Source organism: Tupaia chinensis, unplaced genomic scaffold (genome assembly GCF_000334495.1).
Source record: "Tupaia chinensis unplaced genomic scaffold, TupChi_1.0 Scaffold000661_1, whole genome shotgun sequence".
Taxonomy (NCBI): domain Eukaryota; kingdom Metazoa; phylum Chordata; class Mammalia; order Scandentia; family Tupaiidae; genus Tupaia; species Tupaia belangeri.
Window position 1 is genome coordinate 3552647 of NW_006160183.1, and position 18679 is coordinate 3571325.

General features: G+C 39.1%; 1 protein-coding gene across 1 annotated transcript in view; it reads left to right on the top strand.

Annotated features, from left to right (window-relative positions):
• The window catches only part of LRPPRC (leucine rich pentatricopeptide repeat containing), a 113772-nt gene extending 95301 nt beyond the window's left edge, over positions 1-18471 (top strand). Inside the window, exons 31-38 of the mRNA XM_006159906.3 lie at positions 2487-2575; positions 6938-7142; positions 9395-9534; positions 9673-9788; positions 12113-12187; positions 14532-14616; positions 16752-16894; positions 17641-18471. Of these exons, the coding sequence (XP_006159968.1) occupies positions 2487-2575; positions 6938-7142; positions 9395-9534; positions 9673-9788; positions 12113-12187; positions 14532-14616; positions 16752-16894; positions 17641-17697 (910 nt within the window). The 3' untranslated portion in view covers positions 17698-18471. The remainder of the gene's footprint in view (positions 1-2486; positions 2576-6937; positions 7143-9394; positions 9535-9672; positions 9789-12112; positions 12188-14531; positions 14617-16751; positions 16895-17640) is intronic.
• Positions 18472-18679: the final 208 nt, after the last annotated feature.

The following is an 18679-nucleotide window of genomic DNA, read 5'->3' on the forward strand; positions in this document are numbered from 1 at the left end:
CAAGCTCTTTTGCTGACAAGGTCTGTCTTTGTTGCCCAGGCCTGCCTCGAGCTCACAAGTCCTCTAGCCTCTGCCTCCCTGAATTGCTGGGATTATAGGTTCATGCCCCCATGCCCCGCCAGAATTGAACCCAGGCTTACATGGAGTCCTGGCCTGCAGAGCATAGTGACTTAGCAGTACATGCGACCACCTCTGAGCCTAAATTATTATTTTAAATCTCTAATAACACTAAACTCAATTCTTGGGGAATTTGAGAGTCCTGTAGCAACAGCCTTACTTCATCTTTTGAGAGTAACACTTTTATTTTCTCGCATTTTCTAATTCCTGCTTCCTGTTTCATTCTGACTGGAAACAATACTAAGTCTAGCAGTTTTTACTGGATTGGCTAGCATTTGTTATCCAAAGTAATGTGATCACTGCCTGATGTCCTCTGTATGTTGTGTAAACACAGCCCATAGACAGTTCATTGCTCTGCAGGTCTAAAGCGAAACTTGCCCTGTAATACTGTCTTCTTTGGTTCAAATTGTTTAATTTTTGCAATTAAGATGATACCCCATTTCCCCTGTCGTGTTTTCCTTTATTTTGGCAGTTGTAAATGAAAATGCCTAGAATTTTATAATGTCCAATTTAGTAACCAGTAGCTATGTTTGACTTTAAATTAGTTAAATTAAGTATAATTAAGATTTACCTCTCCTTCATGGTGGCCATGTTAGCCACATGTGGCTGGTTTCTTACCCTGTTGGATAGCACAGATAAGGAATGTTCCCACCATCACGAGAAGTTCAATGTGACAGCTGGACTAGATTTTCAAAAGGAAAGATAAAAATTAGGAGTAAAAAGTAATTTTCTTTTATTGTTTTAGATGAATGATTCCAGCTCAAGATCTCCACCAGTACATTCTTGTCGTTTTTCTTCTTTTGCCAATTCAGAATTTTTGGGGTTGTGATTGGTCAGTCTCTGTTATGTAAACTATATCAGTGTATAATCTGGAGTTTGTTTTCCTCCCCATTATTTATCTCCACTTTCATATTTGTAATGAGTAGGCAGCTTCTCGAGATAGGAAGAGATTATTAAGAGAGAATGTTTTGTATGGCAGGTAAAAGAGATGTTTTATTATCACAGAGTTTTAATGAATTTTAAGTAATATTTTTAATATGCTATAATACATAAAATAGTATTGGCATGAAAAGTGAGCTTTTAATAGTGTCTAATTTTTAATTTAGTCATTCTAAAGATTTAGAAAGTAAATCCTTTATTTTATGCAATTTGTAGTCTCATGCACGATTTGTTGACTTAAGAGCTTTGACAGATGGGACAAAGGAAAAAAGTCAAACTGAGCAATGGGCGCTTTGGCGGGATTAAGAGGATTGATGGGGGAATAAGAAAATCCAGCGTCGGGGGACTGCAGGGGTGAGCCTTAGAGGCTGAAAGTGACTGAGAGGATGGGCATGTCATGGTGTCTCTGGAGGATTTTCTTGGGATTGATGAGAATAATTTAGCAGTGACCCTGCTTTCCTCTCAATCTGCTCAGTTTATACATCTGTTGGCGGGCCGAGGGGTTGTTGGCGGCAAGGTCGTCGCTGAACTCGATAAGGCAAATGGCAGCAATTGCTTTTGCTCCTTTTGACCTGTTTAGATTTCCTAACCGGGAGATGAACCCTGGGGCATTAAGGATGCTGAATTTCATCACAGGAGATGTGCCAACAGTTGTAGCAAACAGAAATCATCTCTGGCTAGGTCTGGGGATTTTGTTTGTTTTATTTTGTTTGTTTCGCTTTCTTAAATCCTGTAGGTTTTAGTGATTTAGCAAAGTGATTTTTTTTTTTTTTTTTGTGAAGTGATTTTGCTCTTTTAGGAAGTTGGAGGTTTTGCTTCAGCTTTAAGGCTGGGACATAGTGTCGTGTGAAAATTTTCATTTTAATTTAACAGCGGCTTTAGTTCTGTGGTATGTTCCGCTTTAAAAACTATGTATCTAGATGACAGAAATTTGAAAATTAATCACCCAAATGATACGGTGTTAGTTAGTAATATGCTTTAGTTTATATTTAAAATATACAGTGCTGAAAATAAATGTTCATTTTTGTTGCTGGAAGAATAGTTTTACATTTTATAATTACGGTGAATGCAGGAAAAAAGAGGAAAAAGTATCCAGCCTAGGATACAGCAGAACAATGCAGGGCATGCAGTTATTTTAGTCATCTAATATGTCAGCATTCAAGAATCTGAACCGATTGTTTAAAAAAAATCTTGTACTTTGTTTCTTTTGTTGCTCATTTCCAACTTTGTCATCTGTCAGAATGCAAAAAAAAATTATCCTTCTATAACCATTGACAGGATAACACAAAAGCTGTCTCCAGGTCGATATTTTGCAGCAATATTTTTAACATACGAACAGTAGTTTTTATAATTTCACCTTGGTGCTCAACCATTTATTATCGTATCAGAAGCATGTCAGTAATTCCTTTCTAAATGTCTGCTTCTTTTAGCGCTGAGACCCACATCAAGGGCTTCACACTGAACGATGCTGCCAACAGCCTCCTCATCATAACGCAAGTTAGGCGGGATTATTTGAAAGGTATGTCACAATGCTTGACCTTTACGTCACATTAATGCCTCTGCAGATTTTTCTTGTAACGCCCTTCGAATACTTGGATAAAGGAGTCCATTTAGCAAATTACCTGCTTATCAAGAGCCTTTTGTGGTAGCTGAGAGACGTAAATTACTGTACATGCATTTATAATACAGCTTGAATATGAATGTACTTGTCATTTGACCACTTAGTCCAGTTTCCATTCCATTTAACACAAGATGGGTTTTCTTAAGATGAATCACAGCTCTTCAGACATGCAAAATTTGTGTTCCAGAACGAGAGAAAGTACAGGCTTTCAAGTGCGTTAAAATTCACAGCACAAGTCATTTTGCTTTGGAAATTAACATACTTTAGAGCATCTGAAACAATTCCCAGCAGTTGTTTCTTGCATATTGTGTTGGTTGTGTGTGAGATAGCAAATGAGTTAAATTGAGTGTTAAATGTGGGGGATTGTGCACCAAATGATTATAATATTGATTTTTTAAACTTAATCTAATACTTTTTTAATAGTTCATAATACCAGCAGCAATAAAATACAGTGTTTGTTTGAAGTTTAGGGTTTTAAAATTCATGTTAAGAGGATAATATCAGGAAGACGTGGAGATGACTTTGGGGACAGTCAGGATGGGGGGGGCTACTGATCTGGCAGGAACTGTTTCTGGGTTTCCAGTAGGGCGGATTTGGATCTGGAGGTCTTATTGAACCAGTTCCCAGGGGGAAACGATGGCTCTTAAATTTTAGTAAGTAGCTTTCACTTTAAGTTTACATGTGAATTTCAGTCACTATCCCATCATCACACTTTTGCCAGTACAACAAAATCCACTGAAGAGATCTTTAAGGAAGGTTGAAAAAACTCTTTACCTGTTAGAGATGTTTCCTCCTCAGTCTAATAATGGTGTTGTTACTCACTTACATATTTATAAAATAATTTCATATCCCTGAGAGGAAGTTGCCATCTAGCTATACAACTTTAATGTTGCCTATGTAGCACCTAAAGGTGCCGGTCTTTAGCCATCTTCCTAATTGATTTGGACTGAATAAATAAGCGGTGATTTTTCCCTTTTCAAAATTTCCACCTGAGCATTCCACAGACAGGGCCCGCCTGTCTAGACGGTCTTTTTGGACAGCCTAAGTTGTAATTGAGTAGTACAGGGCTTGTTAAAACCTTCAGAGCTTTCATTTTATGTCCAGTAGAAAAGATTTTTTTTTCTCAAGTTGGTATTTTATGTAGATTTAATAAACAACTTTAAAATACTGGAAATTAAACCTGATCCCTATATTAAAAAACTCATTTGTGTAGTAGCTTATGTTTCTGTAGACGTGGAGATGAGAACAAAACACTTCTTTAATTTCAGAGGGCTAATTTTAAGCTCGTCTGACCCGAATTTGTGGGACTTGACGACTGCTCTTTACTCGTGTGTCCGTTGTGCTGTGAGAACTACAGGAAGGAATGTGCTGTAATCTCTCACCTGTTCTTCTTAGCTCTTGGGCTCAACTAGAGTTTGTCTGAGAGCAGGAGCCGTGAGCCTATTGTTCTCCACTACCACTTCCGCCCTCTCCCCACCGCCTCCCACCTCCTGAGCGTCACCACAGACTAAGCTATTGTTACAGTAGAGGCATCATTGGCAAGGATGGGAGTGATATTGGCCCCATTCCCATCTCCTTATTTTGTTCCATGACTGCTAAGAGCTCCTGATTTAAATTTTTCCTTCTATTCTTTTGCCCTTCTCTCTTCTGGGTCTTTCTCTTCCTCTCAATTAGAGGAAGAAGGAAGGATAAATTCAAAGAAATCTTAACTAACTTTGTAAACCAATACTGTTGTGGAATATTAATAGCCGGTACATGGCACCTGTGCTGTATAATCTGTCTCACTGGTAAAAAACTGAGTAAATGATGGAATTGGGTGACAGTGGGAAAGGGCTTGCAGAGGAGGGATGTGGATGGTGTCATTTTTGGTGTCTCTTAAGTCATTCGCTGTATAGAAGGCAAGTTCTGTTGAGAATATCATTTAGGTCAGACGGTCTCACGCTCCCTTTGGGTAGACATAAAAGGATCTGTTCTCCTTGTCCCGCCACTCTTTCATGCCCAAGTGCACCATCCATGCAAGCTCTGGAAAGGTTAGATTCTTGGGTTGTTGTCAAGCAATATGACCTTGACCTTGAGAGATGAAACTGCTTCAGTGTCTCATCTGTAAACGTGATAATTAACCTCCCAAGGGTAACTGTGAGTGTCACTGCTTAGTACGGTACCTTATCCATAGTAAACACTTGGTAAATTAGAGCTAGCCATAGTCCCCATCAGTAATCTTGTTTTTGTTACTATTTTGATCCACTAGTGGGAATATCCTGACTAGCTGACAGTATTCTTTGGTAATAAGGATGTTGCAAAGTTGATTTTTTTTTCTTTTTTTGGAGAGGTTTTTTTGTTTGTTTTTTTGTTTGTTTGTTTGTTTGTTTTGTTTTTTGCTATAGGGCGCGTGCGCTCGCCAGACAGACAGAGACAGAAAGCAAGAAATCACCCCCCATGGGAGATGGCCATGCCGCAATCCCTTCTCCTCCATTCTCCTCTCAGGATCTTGGGCACACACGCACACACGCTCAGCGTTGAGTTTTAAGCCACCGGGTCCAGGACATGAACCTCTGGAGACTACATGGGAGTCCAGTGACACAGCCATTACACTAACTGCTGGTCCCATCAAGCTTACTTTCTGTATACTCTATTTTTCAAACAGTTTAAAAACATTTTTTCTTTTTATGTGTACATGTGTATTTACAAGATTTTAGTGAGTATGCTTTTTTTTTTTTTAATCTACCTCTATGCCCTTTTCCGCATTTGAGAGTCATTGGTTTAAGTTGTTGGTGTATTTGGAGTACTTATAAGTGGTTTATTCAGTAATAAGACTAAATTCACCATGTCCTTTACTGTATTGTTTTTATTTTAATTTTATTTATTATTGTTGTGTTTTATTTTGATCAGAGAGAGACCGAGACAGAAAAAAAGAGAAGGAAAGTGAGAAAGCAAGCCACCAGGTCTGGAACTCGAACTTCATTGGCCACATGGGTGTCCACACTACCTGCCAGCCCCTACTGTTTTTTTGTTTTTTTTTTTAAGAATTATTTTTTTAACTTTATTTATTTACTTATTTTAATTTGACCATAGAGGGACACGGAGAGAGAGAGAAAGTGAGAAAGCAAGCCGCCAGGTCCGGGACTCGAACCGCAGTCAGCCATGTGGGTGTCTAGCACCCTCAACCACCATGCCACCTGCCGGCCCCCTGTATTGTTTTTAAAATAAACTGTTGAATTATTGTTCTTAGCCCATTCTTCTGAGAAAGATAGCTGTTATTTGGAAAGCTGCTGTGAGTCTTCGTTTATCTAGGCTACATAGTTTGACTGCTGGAAATCCATGAAGTCCCTTTGGTAGTGATGCAGATCCCTCCTCAAAACTATCACTCACGATTTCACGACAAAAGTCAGTAAATTAGATCAGTATTCCCCATTTTTTTCATAATCAAAGGCTTGTAAGTATGAGTCTTAAGTAAATCGAACAGAACTTCATTGACTATATTCATAGAAATTGTATAGAGTTCATTTTCTTTGAAAGATGAGTACAATAAAATATTCAAAGGTATCTAGTCATTTGAAATAAATTTGTTGTTGACCAGCAGGTAGTGTGGTAGTTAAGGTGCTAGGCACTCCTGCATGGCCAACTATGGTTTGAGTCCCGGATCTGGTATCTTGCTTTTTCACTTTCCCTCTCTCTCGCTCTGTGCCTCTCTGGTAAAATTAAAATAAATGAAAGAATGAATAAAATGAAACGAAATAATTCTTTAAAAAAATTTTGTTAGTGTGCAAATTGCATGTTGTAGTTTGATCTTGTTTGGACTGTAGTGAGACATTGTTTTTAAAAAGAATCTTTGGGACATTAGAAAGTTTTGATTATCTTGTAATCTCTGGGAAAGTAGGAATATGGATATAACTAACATGTTTTAGGGAAACTCTTTAGTTTTTTTTTATATTCTCCATTACTTATTTTTCTCTGAATTTGTTAACTTGGTTATAAGATTTTATCCCTGAATGGAACTCACATTCTCAGTAACATCTGTATTTCCTTTGTGAGTTGAAAAACAGAATTTCTTTGGTCTCTGATATCTTACAGTTAGTCAAATAGATTATTTGTTTAGAAGTCTCATAAAATATTAATAGTTTTTGTTATCTAGAATAAATTATCCATAACCTTTTTTATATAGCCATGCGGTGCTTATATTTAAAAGCTGGTTTTCAAAATGCATTAAAGTCAATATGGGTCATGTAAGAAAAACCTCTCTCCTTTGCGTCTGTATTTTAGAGGCACAAACAACACTGAAAACGGCCTTGAATCTGGAGCAGATCCCTTCTAGGATAGCAGTGACTCGCCTTATCCAGGCATTTGCCTCCAAGGGTGACGTACAAAGCATAGAAGCAATTCAGAAGATGGTAAATGGACTTGAAGACTCAATTGGACTTTCACGTATGGTTTTCATCAATAACATTGCCTTGGCACAGATTAAGAAGTGAGTACTTTCAGCTTGCTTTCTTCTGTTGGCTACCGGAGCGAACATTATCTCAAGTAGCGATTTCAAAACTCTTCATCGGTATTTGGAAACCATGTTCACTGCAGAGGAGATTTTGATGCCACTTGCTGATTGTTCCCTAACTATTAGGGAATAATTATATATTGAAAACTGTGCTTTATATTTAAATTAAACCTTTGAATAAATGATACTTATCAAATTCATAAAAACTTTCCCCACAGTTGATATCCTTTCTCATTTACAGATATATACATACCAAGGCCTCTTGTGGTTGAAATGCTTTGTTATAAAAGTGAAAAATGGGGACCGGCAGTTAGCGTAATGGCTGTGTCGCTGGACTCCCATGTAGTTGACCGTGGTTCGCGTCCCGGACCCGGTTGATTAAAACTTGCGCCGGGCGCGTCTAAGTCAAAAATGACCTAATACGTTTGTCAGCAGTACTGAAGAGTGACACTCCAGTAGAATTTTATGAGACACAGGATCTGGCAAGCTGGTTACAAATGTATATTTCCATTTTTACCCAATTCCTATCCAGTCACTCGTGAACACACACATACCCACAAAAGGGAAGGTATTTCAAGTCAGTTCACCTACAGCCATCTCCAGATTCCTCACTGAGAATCGTGGGAGTAGTAAATAAGAACTGATTTCCGTTAACCTTGCTAGCAAAGTCCTTTGTTTAAGTGAAAGATTCGTAGGGATAATTGGAATTGATACTCTCATTCTTTATTTAGAAATATTTATTTAATTTTAAATTTTATTACTATTATTTGTGAGAGAGAGAGAGAGAGAGAAAGCAAGCAAGGCGCCATGTCCAGAACTTGAACATCAGTCGGCCATGTGGGAATCCAGCACCTTAAGTACCATGCCACCTGCTGACTCTGGGAATTGATACTCTTAATCCCTTTAGAAAACTGTTCCTCCTTAGTTAATCTTACATATATTTAATGGGATGTGATATTAAAATGTAATTTTTGTTTTTGCAGGGCTTTTTGTCTGTTACTAGTTCTTTAAATGGTGAAGCACTTGTATTTTGTTTCATTTTTACCTTTTAAAACTATTTCCCCAATTAGGGTTATACACTGCCTTTAATAAGCAAATATAATTGCTTTAAGTTACAAGATAATGGAAATTATATAAGTAAGAACTATGTGGATTTTTAAATGTTACCATATAAGCACAGTTTTATATGGTGTGGGAAACATTTTTATTCACTGTTAAATAATTCTCTAACTGAAGCTTATAATAAAATGTGTTGTAATAGGGTGTTCATTTTTGTTTATAAAATTATTTTGTTTAATGTAGTAATTTGAACATAAAATCAATTATTTGGCGTCGTGGTGCATATCATTACTGTAAGGTATCGATTATAGAATAATCAGAGGAGATGGTTATGAAGACTATTTTAGGCCATCTAATCTAATTGTTTTCAGTGTAAGGCACGAAGAGATTGCTTTCTGAGAATTTTAATATAAATTGCGCATTTTCCAAATGATGCGTACTACCTGACTGAAAGAACTTGATGTGACTCTGGATTAGACACATGGAAATGTAGCTTTTGAAGGCATCATCGGTGTCTTTAAGACTTTTCAGATGTTATGTATTCTCTTTACATCATGTAATAGTACCAGGTGTAGATTATAAAGCCACAATGACAGAATTTAAACACACTTTTATTTTATATCCAAAGAGCTGCAAAATAAAATTAAACATTTAAGAAACATTATTTTTAAAGTTACCTTCATTCATTATTCTATATAGAATTTGATCTTCTCTCTAGAGCAGTATTTTAGAATAAGCAACCGTTGGGGCCAGCAGGTGGTGCAGTGGTTAGGGTGCAGGATTCCCACATGGCCAACCAGGGTTCTAGTCCAGACCCACCTGCTTTCTCTCTTTCTCTTTCTCTCTGGTAAGCAGATGTGCCCAATAGCACATTTTAAAAATGATAATAATAAATAAAATACTAAATTTTTAAAAATAAGCAACTATTTCAACTACTATGAAAGAAATAAGCAATTACCGTAACATAGGCCCCACCCACTGACTGCTGTTGCTACCTAAACGTGTTTGACTTTAAGTTGCATAGTGTTTTCTTAATCTGGTAAACGGTAAATATAGTTCCTTTTTTATTTTTTAAAGTATTTGCATGTGTGGACACAAAACTAAAACTGCCAGCAATATTAATGTTAAAGCAAACACTTTTTCATGGTTCATTTTGCTTTCTTTTACAGCAATGACATAGATGTTGCCATAGAAAACATTGAAAATATGCTTACTTCAGGGACTCAAACCATGGAAGCCCGGTACTTTGGCTTGACATACTTATTCAGGAAAGTAATAGAGGAGCAGCTGGAACCAGCAGTGGAAAAGTGTAAGTTACGTTAGTTGTTTTTGCTGAAGAACAGAGACACGTTTTTTCCCACTGTGAGACCAGGCTAGATTTCTTTGGTGGATGAGTTGGATGAGTTATCCTACTGTTCTAATGAAACGTTTTCCTTCCTTTTTCCAGTGAGCATCATGGCAGAGAGATTGGCCAATCAGTTTGCAGTTTATAAACCTGTCACGGATCTTTTTCTTCAGTTCGTGGACTCAGGCAAGACTGATGATGCCAAAGCCCTCTTAAAGGTAATGGCCCTCCACTCACAGAACAGGGGGGCTTGAGGCATTGTGAGGAGTAAATTGGGAAGTTGGGAGTGAAGTGCAGCCCTGCTGGCACATTTCAGTTCACTGTGGATCAAGGTTGCATGACTGGGACTGCATTGTAGGCCGCTGGTTTTAGAGATGCCTGATCGGACTAGCAGTGTTCTTTTAGCTGGGGGGGCTGAAATTACTTCAAGACTAATGTTTCTGCACAGATAGGTAACGCAAAACAACAGTTCTTTTGATTTCCTACTTTAATTTCTCTAACGCTCTAAATACAATGCATCACCATGGCAACACAGTTTGCAAACAAAAAGTAGGAAATGTTTGCTTCTCACTTGAATACTCAAATATTCTCAGTGCCTTATTCAAGGTTTATTAAGAGTTGAATTTGCTTTCTATTCACTTGTGTGTCACAGACACATTAAATGACAAATGCAGGTCTCTGTGGCCCGCACTCTCAGTTAAATTAGCAATCTTCAGGGAAGGAGACAACTGCATTCATGCCATTTTAACAGCACTAAATATAAAGCTGCGCCGAGCGGTGGGTGATCGGAGCTGCCACTGGCAGTGTACACAAACAGGCGCCGCCGGGAGCCCTTCCCAGCAGGTGGCAGTCAAACAGTCACCGTGATCCCGCGGCGCTGTGTTTGTGTAGACTCCCTGTGTCAAATTGAGGCCTGGGACCAATTCCTGATAGTAAATAGTATTATATTCACTTACACTTGTACCAGCTGTGAAATAGCTTAAGTAGTACCTAGGAAAGGTAAAGCTGTACCCATTTGCTTAAGTTCCAGATTCAGCACTTAAGTTCCTCTACTTTGACAGTGCAGTCCAAGCCACCTTCAAAAGGAATTCCTGGAAATGTTTTCTCTTGTGTTGATAGTTTTGTAGAAGCTGTTCCTTGGCACTACTTCTAAGGCTTTTCCTTTTGTTTCTTAATAGAAAGAAATTCCAGTTTATTAGGAATTTTCTGGTTTGGTTTGTTTACTTTTTTCTTTTCCTTTTTTTTCACAATAGGAATTTCAGGCATCATCATTGTTTTATCTTGCCACCTTAGTGTTAAACATTCTGTCTTGAAAGGAATAAGCTTACCCTTATGCTTTATGTGTACATATCTTAGCACCTACTCGGGGTGTAAGCGTATAAATATCTAAGGTAGACGTGATGGTATTCATTCCATTTTAAGTTGTCTGCTAGCAAACGTGGCACTCCAGCTTATTCCGAGCCATAATTGTCAGACTCCTCTTGGCAAGCTCAACTGACAGCAGTCTAGGGTGGGTGACAGCGGGGATGGCGCCTGCTGCCCTCCGGTGGCCTCAGCTCTTGCTGATGGAGGAGTGTCGGGCCAGCAGCAGCGTTGGCAGCGGGCTTCTCGCTTGCATCCCTTCGTAGACTGAGCGTTCAGACGATAAGCCCTGTACCCGCCCTTTACCCACACGTCAAACGCTAAGATTACTCTTGCTGTAGTGAAGAAGACTTTATTCACAGATGTCGAAACCATCAGTTTATAATGTAAATGTTCTGTATGTCCCCAAGAGGTCTTTTTATACCGTTCATTTTAGTATTGACAATGTCTTAAAGCTTTGAAAGAGCAGTGTGCTTTTAGAAACTTAAGAGAATGACATCCGCGATGAGTGTAAACTAAAATATTGTCTTGCCATATTTGATTTTACTATAGCATCTAAGATTGGATAGACACTTGATTTATCTGGTCTGTCATATAAACTTTTTTTTTGAGTTTAACTTTTGTCTCTTTCTCAAGCACTGGCTGTCTGTTGCAATGAAAGCCTTTTATAAAATAGAGAGATTGAAATCAGTCCTTTTGTATGCGTAAGTGTAGGTAATTATACTTTAAAGAGAACTTGCTTTGTACATTTTAATTTTTATAAAGAAACGAGCAGTTATCTCCCTGACACCTTATTAAATGTATAATTAACCTTATGATCCCTAGCTCACTTGTGAATGCTTGGCAGTATAATTGGAGAGGAATAGTGTTTCTTTTTTTCCTCTTTCTTTGCAGTCCTAAACCTTATTCTGTGGTTGTGGAAGCATTAGTTTAATTTTTCCCTTTTCTTTTTAAACAAACTTTGTACTTGCATTGCCAAGGACAGCGTTCACCAAAGCTTGGCATAGCTCGCACTTATTTTCTTTCGTCTTGCCTTAAGAAAAATGGTCGACGATTAGGCCTTCCTGTTGGTAATGATACACTAGTGTATTATGTTGAACTTTCTTAATTGGAAATATTCACCTTGATCTGCTTGTTTATCAAAAGCCCTCACTTACTGAATCATCTTTTCATTTTTTAGAGATGTGGTGCAATTGCTGAACAAACCCCAGTTCTATTGCTGTTCTGTACTAGGTGTTCTCGGAAGCCGGGAAAGGTATTGTGCTTGACTTGTTCACAACTCAGCGATGCCATAAGCCAGTCTCGTTCAAAGGTTTAATGTAAGAGCTTGTTGGTTCAGGACCTTAATCTGAAAGCACTGTAGAGATTGAAGACTGCTTGTTTACTTGTTCAGGATGTTGATACAGAGTCAGTCCAGCTTTTTTGTTGTACTAGAAACTCAAACCAAATTCAGGTATGAATTCTCTGTTGATATATTTGTGCACTGAAAGCCTCAGTAAAAAGTATCCTGACAAATGGAAGACAAAAATTGTGTTGCTTAAGTCACCTTCACACATTCAACAGAGCAGGAGCACTGTCGAGGGAGACCTGCCATTGCAGATTATCTATCGGGTGGATACGTTTTTTAAAAATTTTTTTAAATTTTATTTTATTTATTGTTAGTATTTTTTAAAGTTTGGTATAGAGCACATGTGCAAGAGGAAGAGAGAAAGCAAGCCACCAGGTCCAGGACTGAAACTGTGGTCAGTCATGTGGAAGTCCAGTGCCTTAACCACCTTGCCTCCTGCTGGTCCCCTAGGTGGATACTTTTGACTATTCATCCTGTGTAAACCATCAGTCAGATAGAAGAGGCACTTGGCTTTAAAGTTGGACGGTGCTACAAATTAATGTTCTTATTGTATAGTTATCTTTTTACACTCTAAAGGGTGGGTGAGTAGGAGGTATGTGTGTAACAGAAACCAAGTCCTATCTTTGATGTTAAAAAGAGATAGAATTAGGGCCAGCAGGTGGCATGGTGGTTGGGTACTGGACTCCGATATGGCAAACCACAGTTCAAGTCCTAGATCTAGAGGTTTGCTTTTTTCACTTTCTCTCTCTCTCTCTTTCTCTCTCTCTCTCTGATCAAATTTAAAATAATAATAAATAAAGTAAATAGGGAGGTGGTATGGTATTTAGGAAACTGGAATTCCCACATGGCTAACCACGGTTCAAGTCCCAGACCTGGCAACTTGCTCGCGCTCTCTCTCTCTCTCTCTCTCTCTGCCAAAACTCATGTGGAAGATAATAATAATAAAATAAATAAATATTTTTTAATTAAGTATAGAATTATTTAAAAAAAAAAATAGGCCAAGCTGCAGTGGCACAGTGGTAACACCAATGCCTGGAAGGCTTAAGATAAGATTTTTACCTGATGACTCATGTTATCAAACAATTTTTAGAAAATATTTAGTTGTCTCTTATTTCTTTGAAAAGGCAATTATTTATTTATTTATTTATTTATTTATTTGAGAGGTTTTTGCTATAGGATGCATGCACTTGCCAGAAAGACAGAGAGAGACAGAGACACAGAAAGCAAGAAGTCACCTCCCAAGGGGGATGGCCACGCTGCAATCCCTTCTCCTCCATTCTCCTCTCGGGACCTTGGGCATGCACGCACACGTGCCCGGCGTGAGTTTAATCCACTGGGTCTGGGACCCGAACCGCTGTCCATCTACTACATGGGAGTCAAGCGACATAGCCATTACACCAACTGCTGGTCCCTTCTTATACTTTTTAAATTATTCATTTAATAAAATTGCTTCTTAAGGACCAGCAGAACATAAAACCAAAACTATGTCTACAGACTCCTGGAAGCAATCAAGTAAAAATATCCAGTAAGATCTTGGAAATGTATTTATTTACTAAGGAAGGAAAAACTTAAAAATGTTTGAATTTTTTGGTATCTCTTCAAAAAATATTGGCTCCCAAAGATATTGGTCATTACTTCTGCCCTTGGGATCTCATAACTGCTTGGTATGAGTACAAGCTGGCAAAACAAGCAAACTTTGGGCCAGCCTGTGGCACTGTGGTGAAGGCAGCTGAATCTCACATGGATGGCTGCATGCAGTTCATGTCCCAGACCTGGCAGCTCGAAAAAAACACACAGGGTGCATTTGTGTGCCTGTCCAAAATCCTAAAAGGAGGAGAAATGGAGAAGAGATTGCAGCATGACCATCCCCCATGGGGGGGTGCTTTCTCATTTTCCTCCTCTCTCTCTCTCTCTCTCTCTCTCTCTCTCTCTCTCTCTTTCTGTCTCTCTCCTCTCCAACAAGTACACAACCTCTGGCAAATTTTAAAATAAAGAACAAGAAGAAGCAATCTTCACATGTTCAGAAAATAGATTTAGATAGACAATATTATATTTAAATTTTTTATATAAATATCTATAGATACTCTGAGTAGAATTGCATTGACTTAAAATGCTGGTTTGTTTGGCTGTGAAGTATTAAGTCAACATCAGATGGTAAGATAAACAGAAGAGAAAATGGTCCATTGAGTAGGCGATTCTCTTTCACCGACCTTTGAGTTTATGGTAATGATACCTGTATTTAATTTCCTAGGCAGCAGCTCTGAAATCCTTATTAGAATTGATTCCCGAATTAATTGAAAAGGAAGATGCATACAATTCCATCATGAAAAGCTATGGTAATACGTTTAATTTGACTATATTATTTAAGTGGTTTAAATATTTGTGGTATAGTCAACTAAGTCTTAATCTTCAGCTCCAAAGCAATAATCCTAAATATCTGATGATTATGATGTAAACAGTTCACTTAGTTCTAGGATATATTTTAAAACCATATTTAAGAGCAATCTTATCACTGAGCATCTTCAGTGTGGAATATGTGAAGAACGTGTCCCGGGCTCCTGGAAAGACCTTGAAGTCCACTGGGACTTGCACAGCAGGAAGCAGTTGATCCCCCAAGGCCCTGCCTCGAAGTGTGGCGGGAAGGGCAGGAAGAGGATACACATTTGAAACTATCACTTGACTTGCCTCCTTGCTCCTCAGCACCTTCTCCACCCGCCCACCTACTCCCCTGAAATAACAGATCCCTTAATTAAAAAGTTGCCCAAGGTTTCACCTTACGTATGAGTTGATTCCAGTCTTTAACCAGTTTGTTCCTGATAGCCAGACAACCATGAAATGGGACCAGTCTAAAATTTCCTCAGTAATCAAAATAAATGTCAGCATTTCTAAGTCATGATCACCTATTCGTCTGCCCCCACCATCTGACTCACTCGAGGCATGAAGTGAATAAAGAATTGCTAAGTGTTGGCAGAGAAGCAGACTCAGAGATCATTCTTCCACCCTTATGAGAGGAACATACTTCAAAACAGAGTTGTAATCATGACACTTCTCAAATTTCATGTAACTAACGTGAAATAGTGTCAAATGCGTAAAACTGGGTGTATTACTGCTGAATTAGGGGACTTAACTTGGGGGTGGAAGGCAGGAGGTCAGGAAGTAGAGCAGGGAGGGGTGTTCTAAGCAGCTTCCTAGAAGGTGGTGCCATTGGCCCCTGGCCATTGTAGGGGATGTCTTGGGGCCTGTAGGAAGTGCAGCCGGGAACTCTCACAGGAACATGGCTGTGCCCAAACTGGTCCAACTCCAGGAAGAGCTGATGGGTCATCACCCTTGGTTCCCTTCTGAGAAATTCTTGGACTGACTGCTGACTTCTCACATCTGTCCTGGGCTTCCCCTGGCACTGCTGGAGTTGGGTTGGTAAACAACACAGGCGAGGTGGCAGTCGTCAGGGCTGTAGATGTTAGCAGGCAGAGCAGAATCAGAGGAGTTAAGCTGTAGTCGTGGTGGCATGTGCTGGGTGCTGCTGTTCACAGGCAGAGGCTACGTGGGAAGCTGGAGTTCAATTCCCAGCCCACTCTAAAAGCTTCAGCACGGTGGTGCTACCTCTGAAGCTGAACGATCACAGCAAAGCAAGATCTGGTCTAAAGTTACGCCATGTTTGCACACAGACACACACACACACAGTGATTAGCACTAGTGATTGTTAGCAGAGCCCATGTAACCGTTACCGAGAGTAAACGAACACAGAGTTTCTGAAAACCTGCCACACGTGGAAAGCCAGCTAACCTCCTGGATTCCTTCACCATTCACGTCAGTGAAATAGTGGTGACTTGTCAGTGGCTCTTGTAGATTTTTTGGTATCATCGTAGCTAATGTTTCTCCATATTTGCTTATTTTGCAGTGGGGAAATATACCGGAAGTCAGTCTGGTGTCGTAACTGATGTTCTTGATAGCGATGTAGGTAGATTTCCACATAAGTGTGGATTGTAACAGAAGAGGGTTGAATGGTGTGTGTTTATTACACTACAATTGAGGACTTTAGTTTGTGGTCACTTTAATTATGTGGGTCTTCAAAATAATATAATTTGTCTTAAGTGAAACAAGATTGGGAAAAAAAATTGATCATTGTTAGAGCTGGGGGTAATTGGTAATGAAGTTCATTAAAGTAGTCACTCTAGTTTTAAAAAAATAATATAATAACTTAAGTGGATGATACCATTAATATTAGTGTAAAGGCCTTTAAATATTTGTCATTTTCCTTCTCTTTCATCGTGAGCGATGCTGAATGCGTGGTATAAAGGAGTGAGGGCGTTTGTAGATTCCGAGTGTGGCTTCCCATTGGGGGAGTTAAGTATTCTTACCTCTGGGATAAAAGGACCCAGGAGTCCCTGGGCTGCTATGGATTTTAAGGAAAAGGGGAGCTAGGTTGTGTTTTGTCTGTGATTAACATCCTTTTCTTCTTTAACTTTGTCAGTCTTAGACAAAGATGTCCCATCTGCTAAAGCACTATATGAAAATTTGACTGCAAGAAATATCAAATTGAATGATTTGTCTCTGAAGCGTTATGCAGTTTTGCTGAAGAATGCCGGAGAGCCAGTCCCTTTCACTGAGCCCCCTGTGAGTATTTCTTAATTAAGGGGAGAAAATACCTCTACAGATTTATGTATGCTTCATAACAACGTGTAAAAAAATAAGTTGAATGCTTAATTACTTGAGGATTAGATCTCTGTGAAGAACCCTCGGGGGAGGGCTCGGGCGGCTGAGCGGCCTGCCTTGGCAGTAGCTGCGGGAGAACAGAGCCCTTGGGGCTGAGGTTTAAAATACAAGGTCTGTCTCGGACCCTCAGCTATGGGAGTGAATTCATCAAATGTCCTTGGGGCACTTCTCTCATCATCCCAACTTGAAATAGGATTTAATGGCCTGTATTTCAGTAGCCAAGCATATTATGTCACTGTTCATTATTTTAATAAGATGGGTTTTATTTCTTCATCTGGGAGAGTTTGTTCTATTTTGTTTTCTTTAATAAGAGAAATCACATGTTCAGAATTCCTTTATTTCGTGTCATTGAACTGAAAGTCACTGCACCAGGTGTGTTTCGAACTCCTCAGGCTTCCATACCCAGGTGTGGGTACCTGGACGCAGGCAAGCCAGTGTACACAGCAGGGGCTCTGGGGCTGGCTTTAACTCTGAACTTGGGGCCTTAGGGCTGGCAATGTCCCGAAAGAGGAAGCCGTGCTGGAGGGGAGGTGGCCTCTGCGGTGGCCCCACAGCCTCTGCAGTGCTTTGTCATTTTTAAGTTTTGTGCCTCACCTCTTGCTGGTGACTTCATCTGTGACTTTCTTCCTTTTCTGTCTCCTCTACAGGAAAGCTTCGAATTTTATGCAAAGCAGTTAAAGGAAGCAAGGGAAAACGCTTTGTGAAACAAGCTGGCAGTACTGTGTTTTGTATGTATATGTGATTCTGTGTCTAAATGTTTATTTTTAAAGTTATTTGAGAGGAAAAATAAATAAGTGAAACATTACTTTGGATATGTACTTTTATTTTTAATATGTGGTACGTTAACATCTGACTGACAATGACTGTGTGCCCTTAGTCACTAGGCTTATTTGGAATTTGTCTACAACATAAGTTTACACCATTTTCTTAAAGGGTCCTGGTGTCTGAAGTCATACTTTCCAGGGTTCTCCCACTTCAGTTTGCCCACTCGATTTTATTTATTGTTTCATTAAAAATGCTATACCTTTTTGCAGACTTGCTTGTTAGGACTGTTTATTTGAACAATTTTGGAACAAGAAAAAATGTGATACTCAGTAAATCAGTAATGTGACATCTTTGGTGACAGCCCAGCTCCTTACATCCGAGAAGTCCTGCTTATGTTTGATTTTGGAAAACATTGGCATCAAGAGTCATCAGATTTATGCTCATCATTTTCCAGTGAGAAGCTGAACCCCAAAGAGATTGCTGCTTGCCCTCAGGGCCTTGGGTGCTGTCGCTGGAGGCCCCTCACTCTTCTCTCCCTTCTTCCTGCCCCACCATGGTGGCTGTCACGGGCCTGTGTTCATAGAAGTCTCTAAAACTGCGTCATGGTCATGACTTTTCATTTAAATACATATACTGTTTACGCATAATTATATAAAGGGGTGAAATCTTGGGTTTTATTTAAATTTTTAAATAAAAGTTATCCTCGTATGATCTCTCATGGCTGTTCATATGTGCATTTGTGGGTAGGTAGTTTTAAAGATGCAATGTGGGTAGTTAAGATTAATTTAACATTGGCCTATTGGGGGAATAGATAGCTAATTAAAAATGTTTTATTTGAGAATGATCATTTTAGGGTATTCTTTGTCCGCTTGAATTTCTTCTTTTTCTTTTTTAATTGTCAGAAGGTACATGCATTTGCTG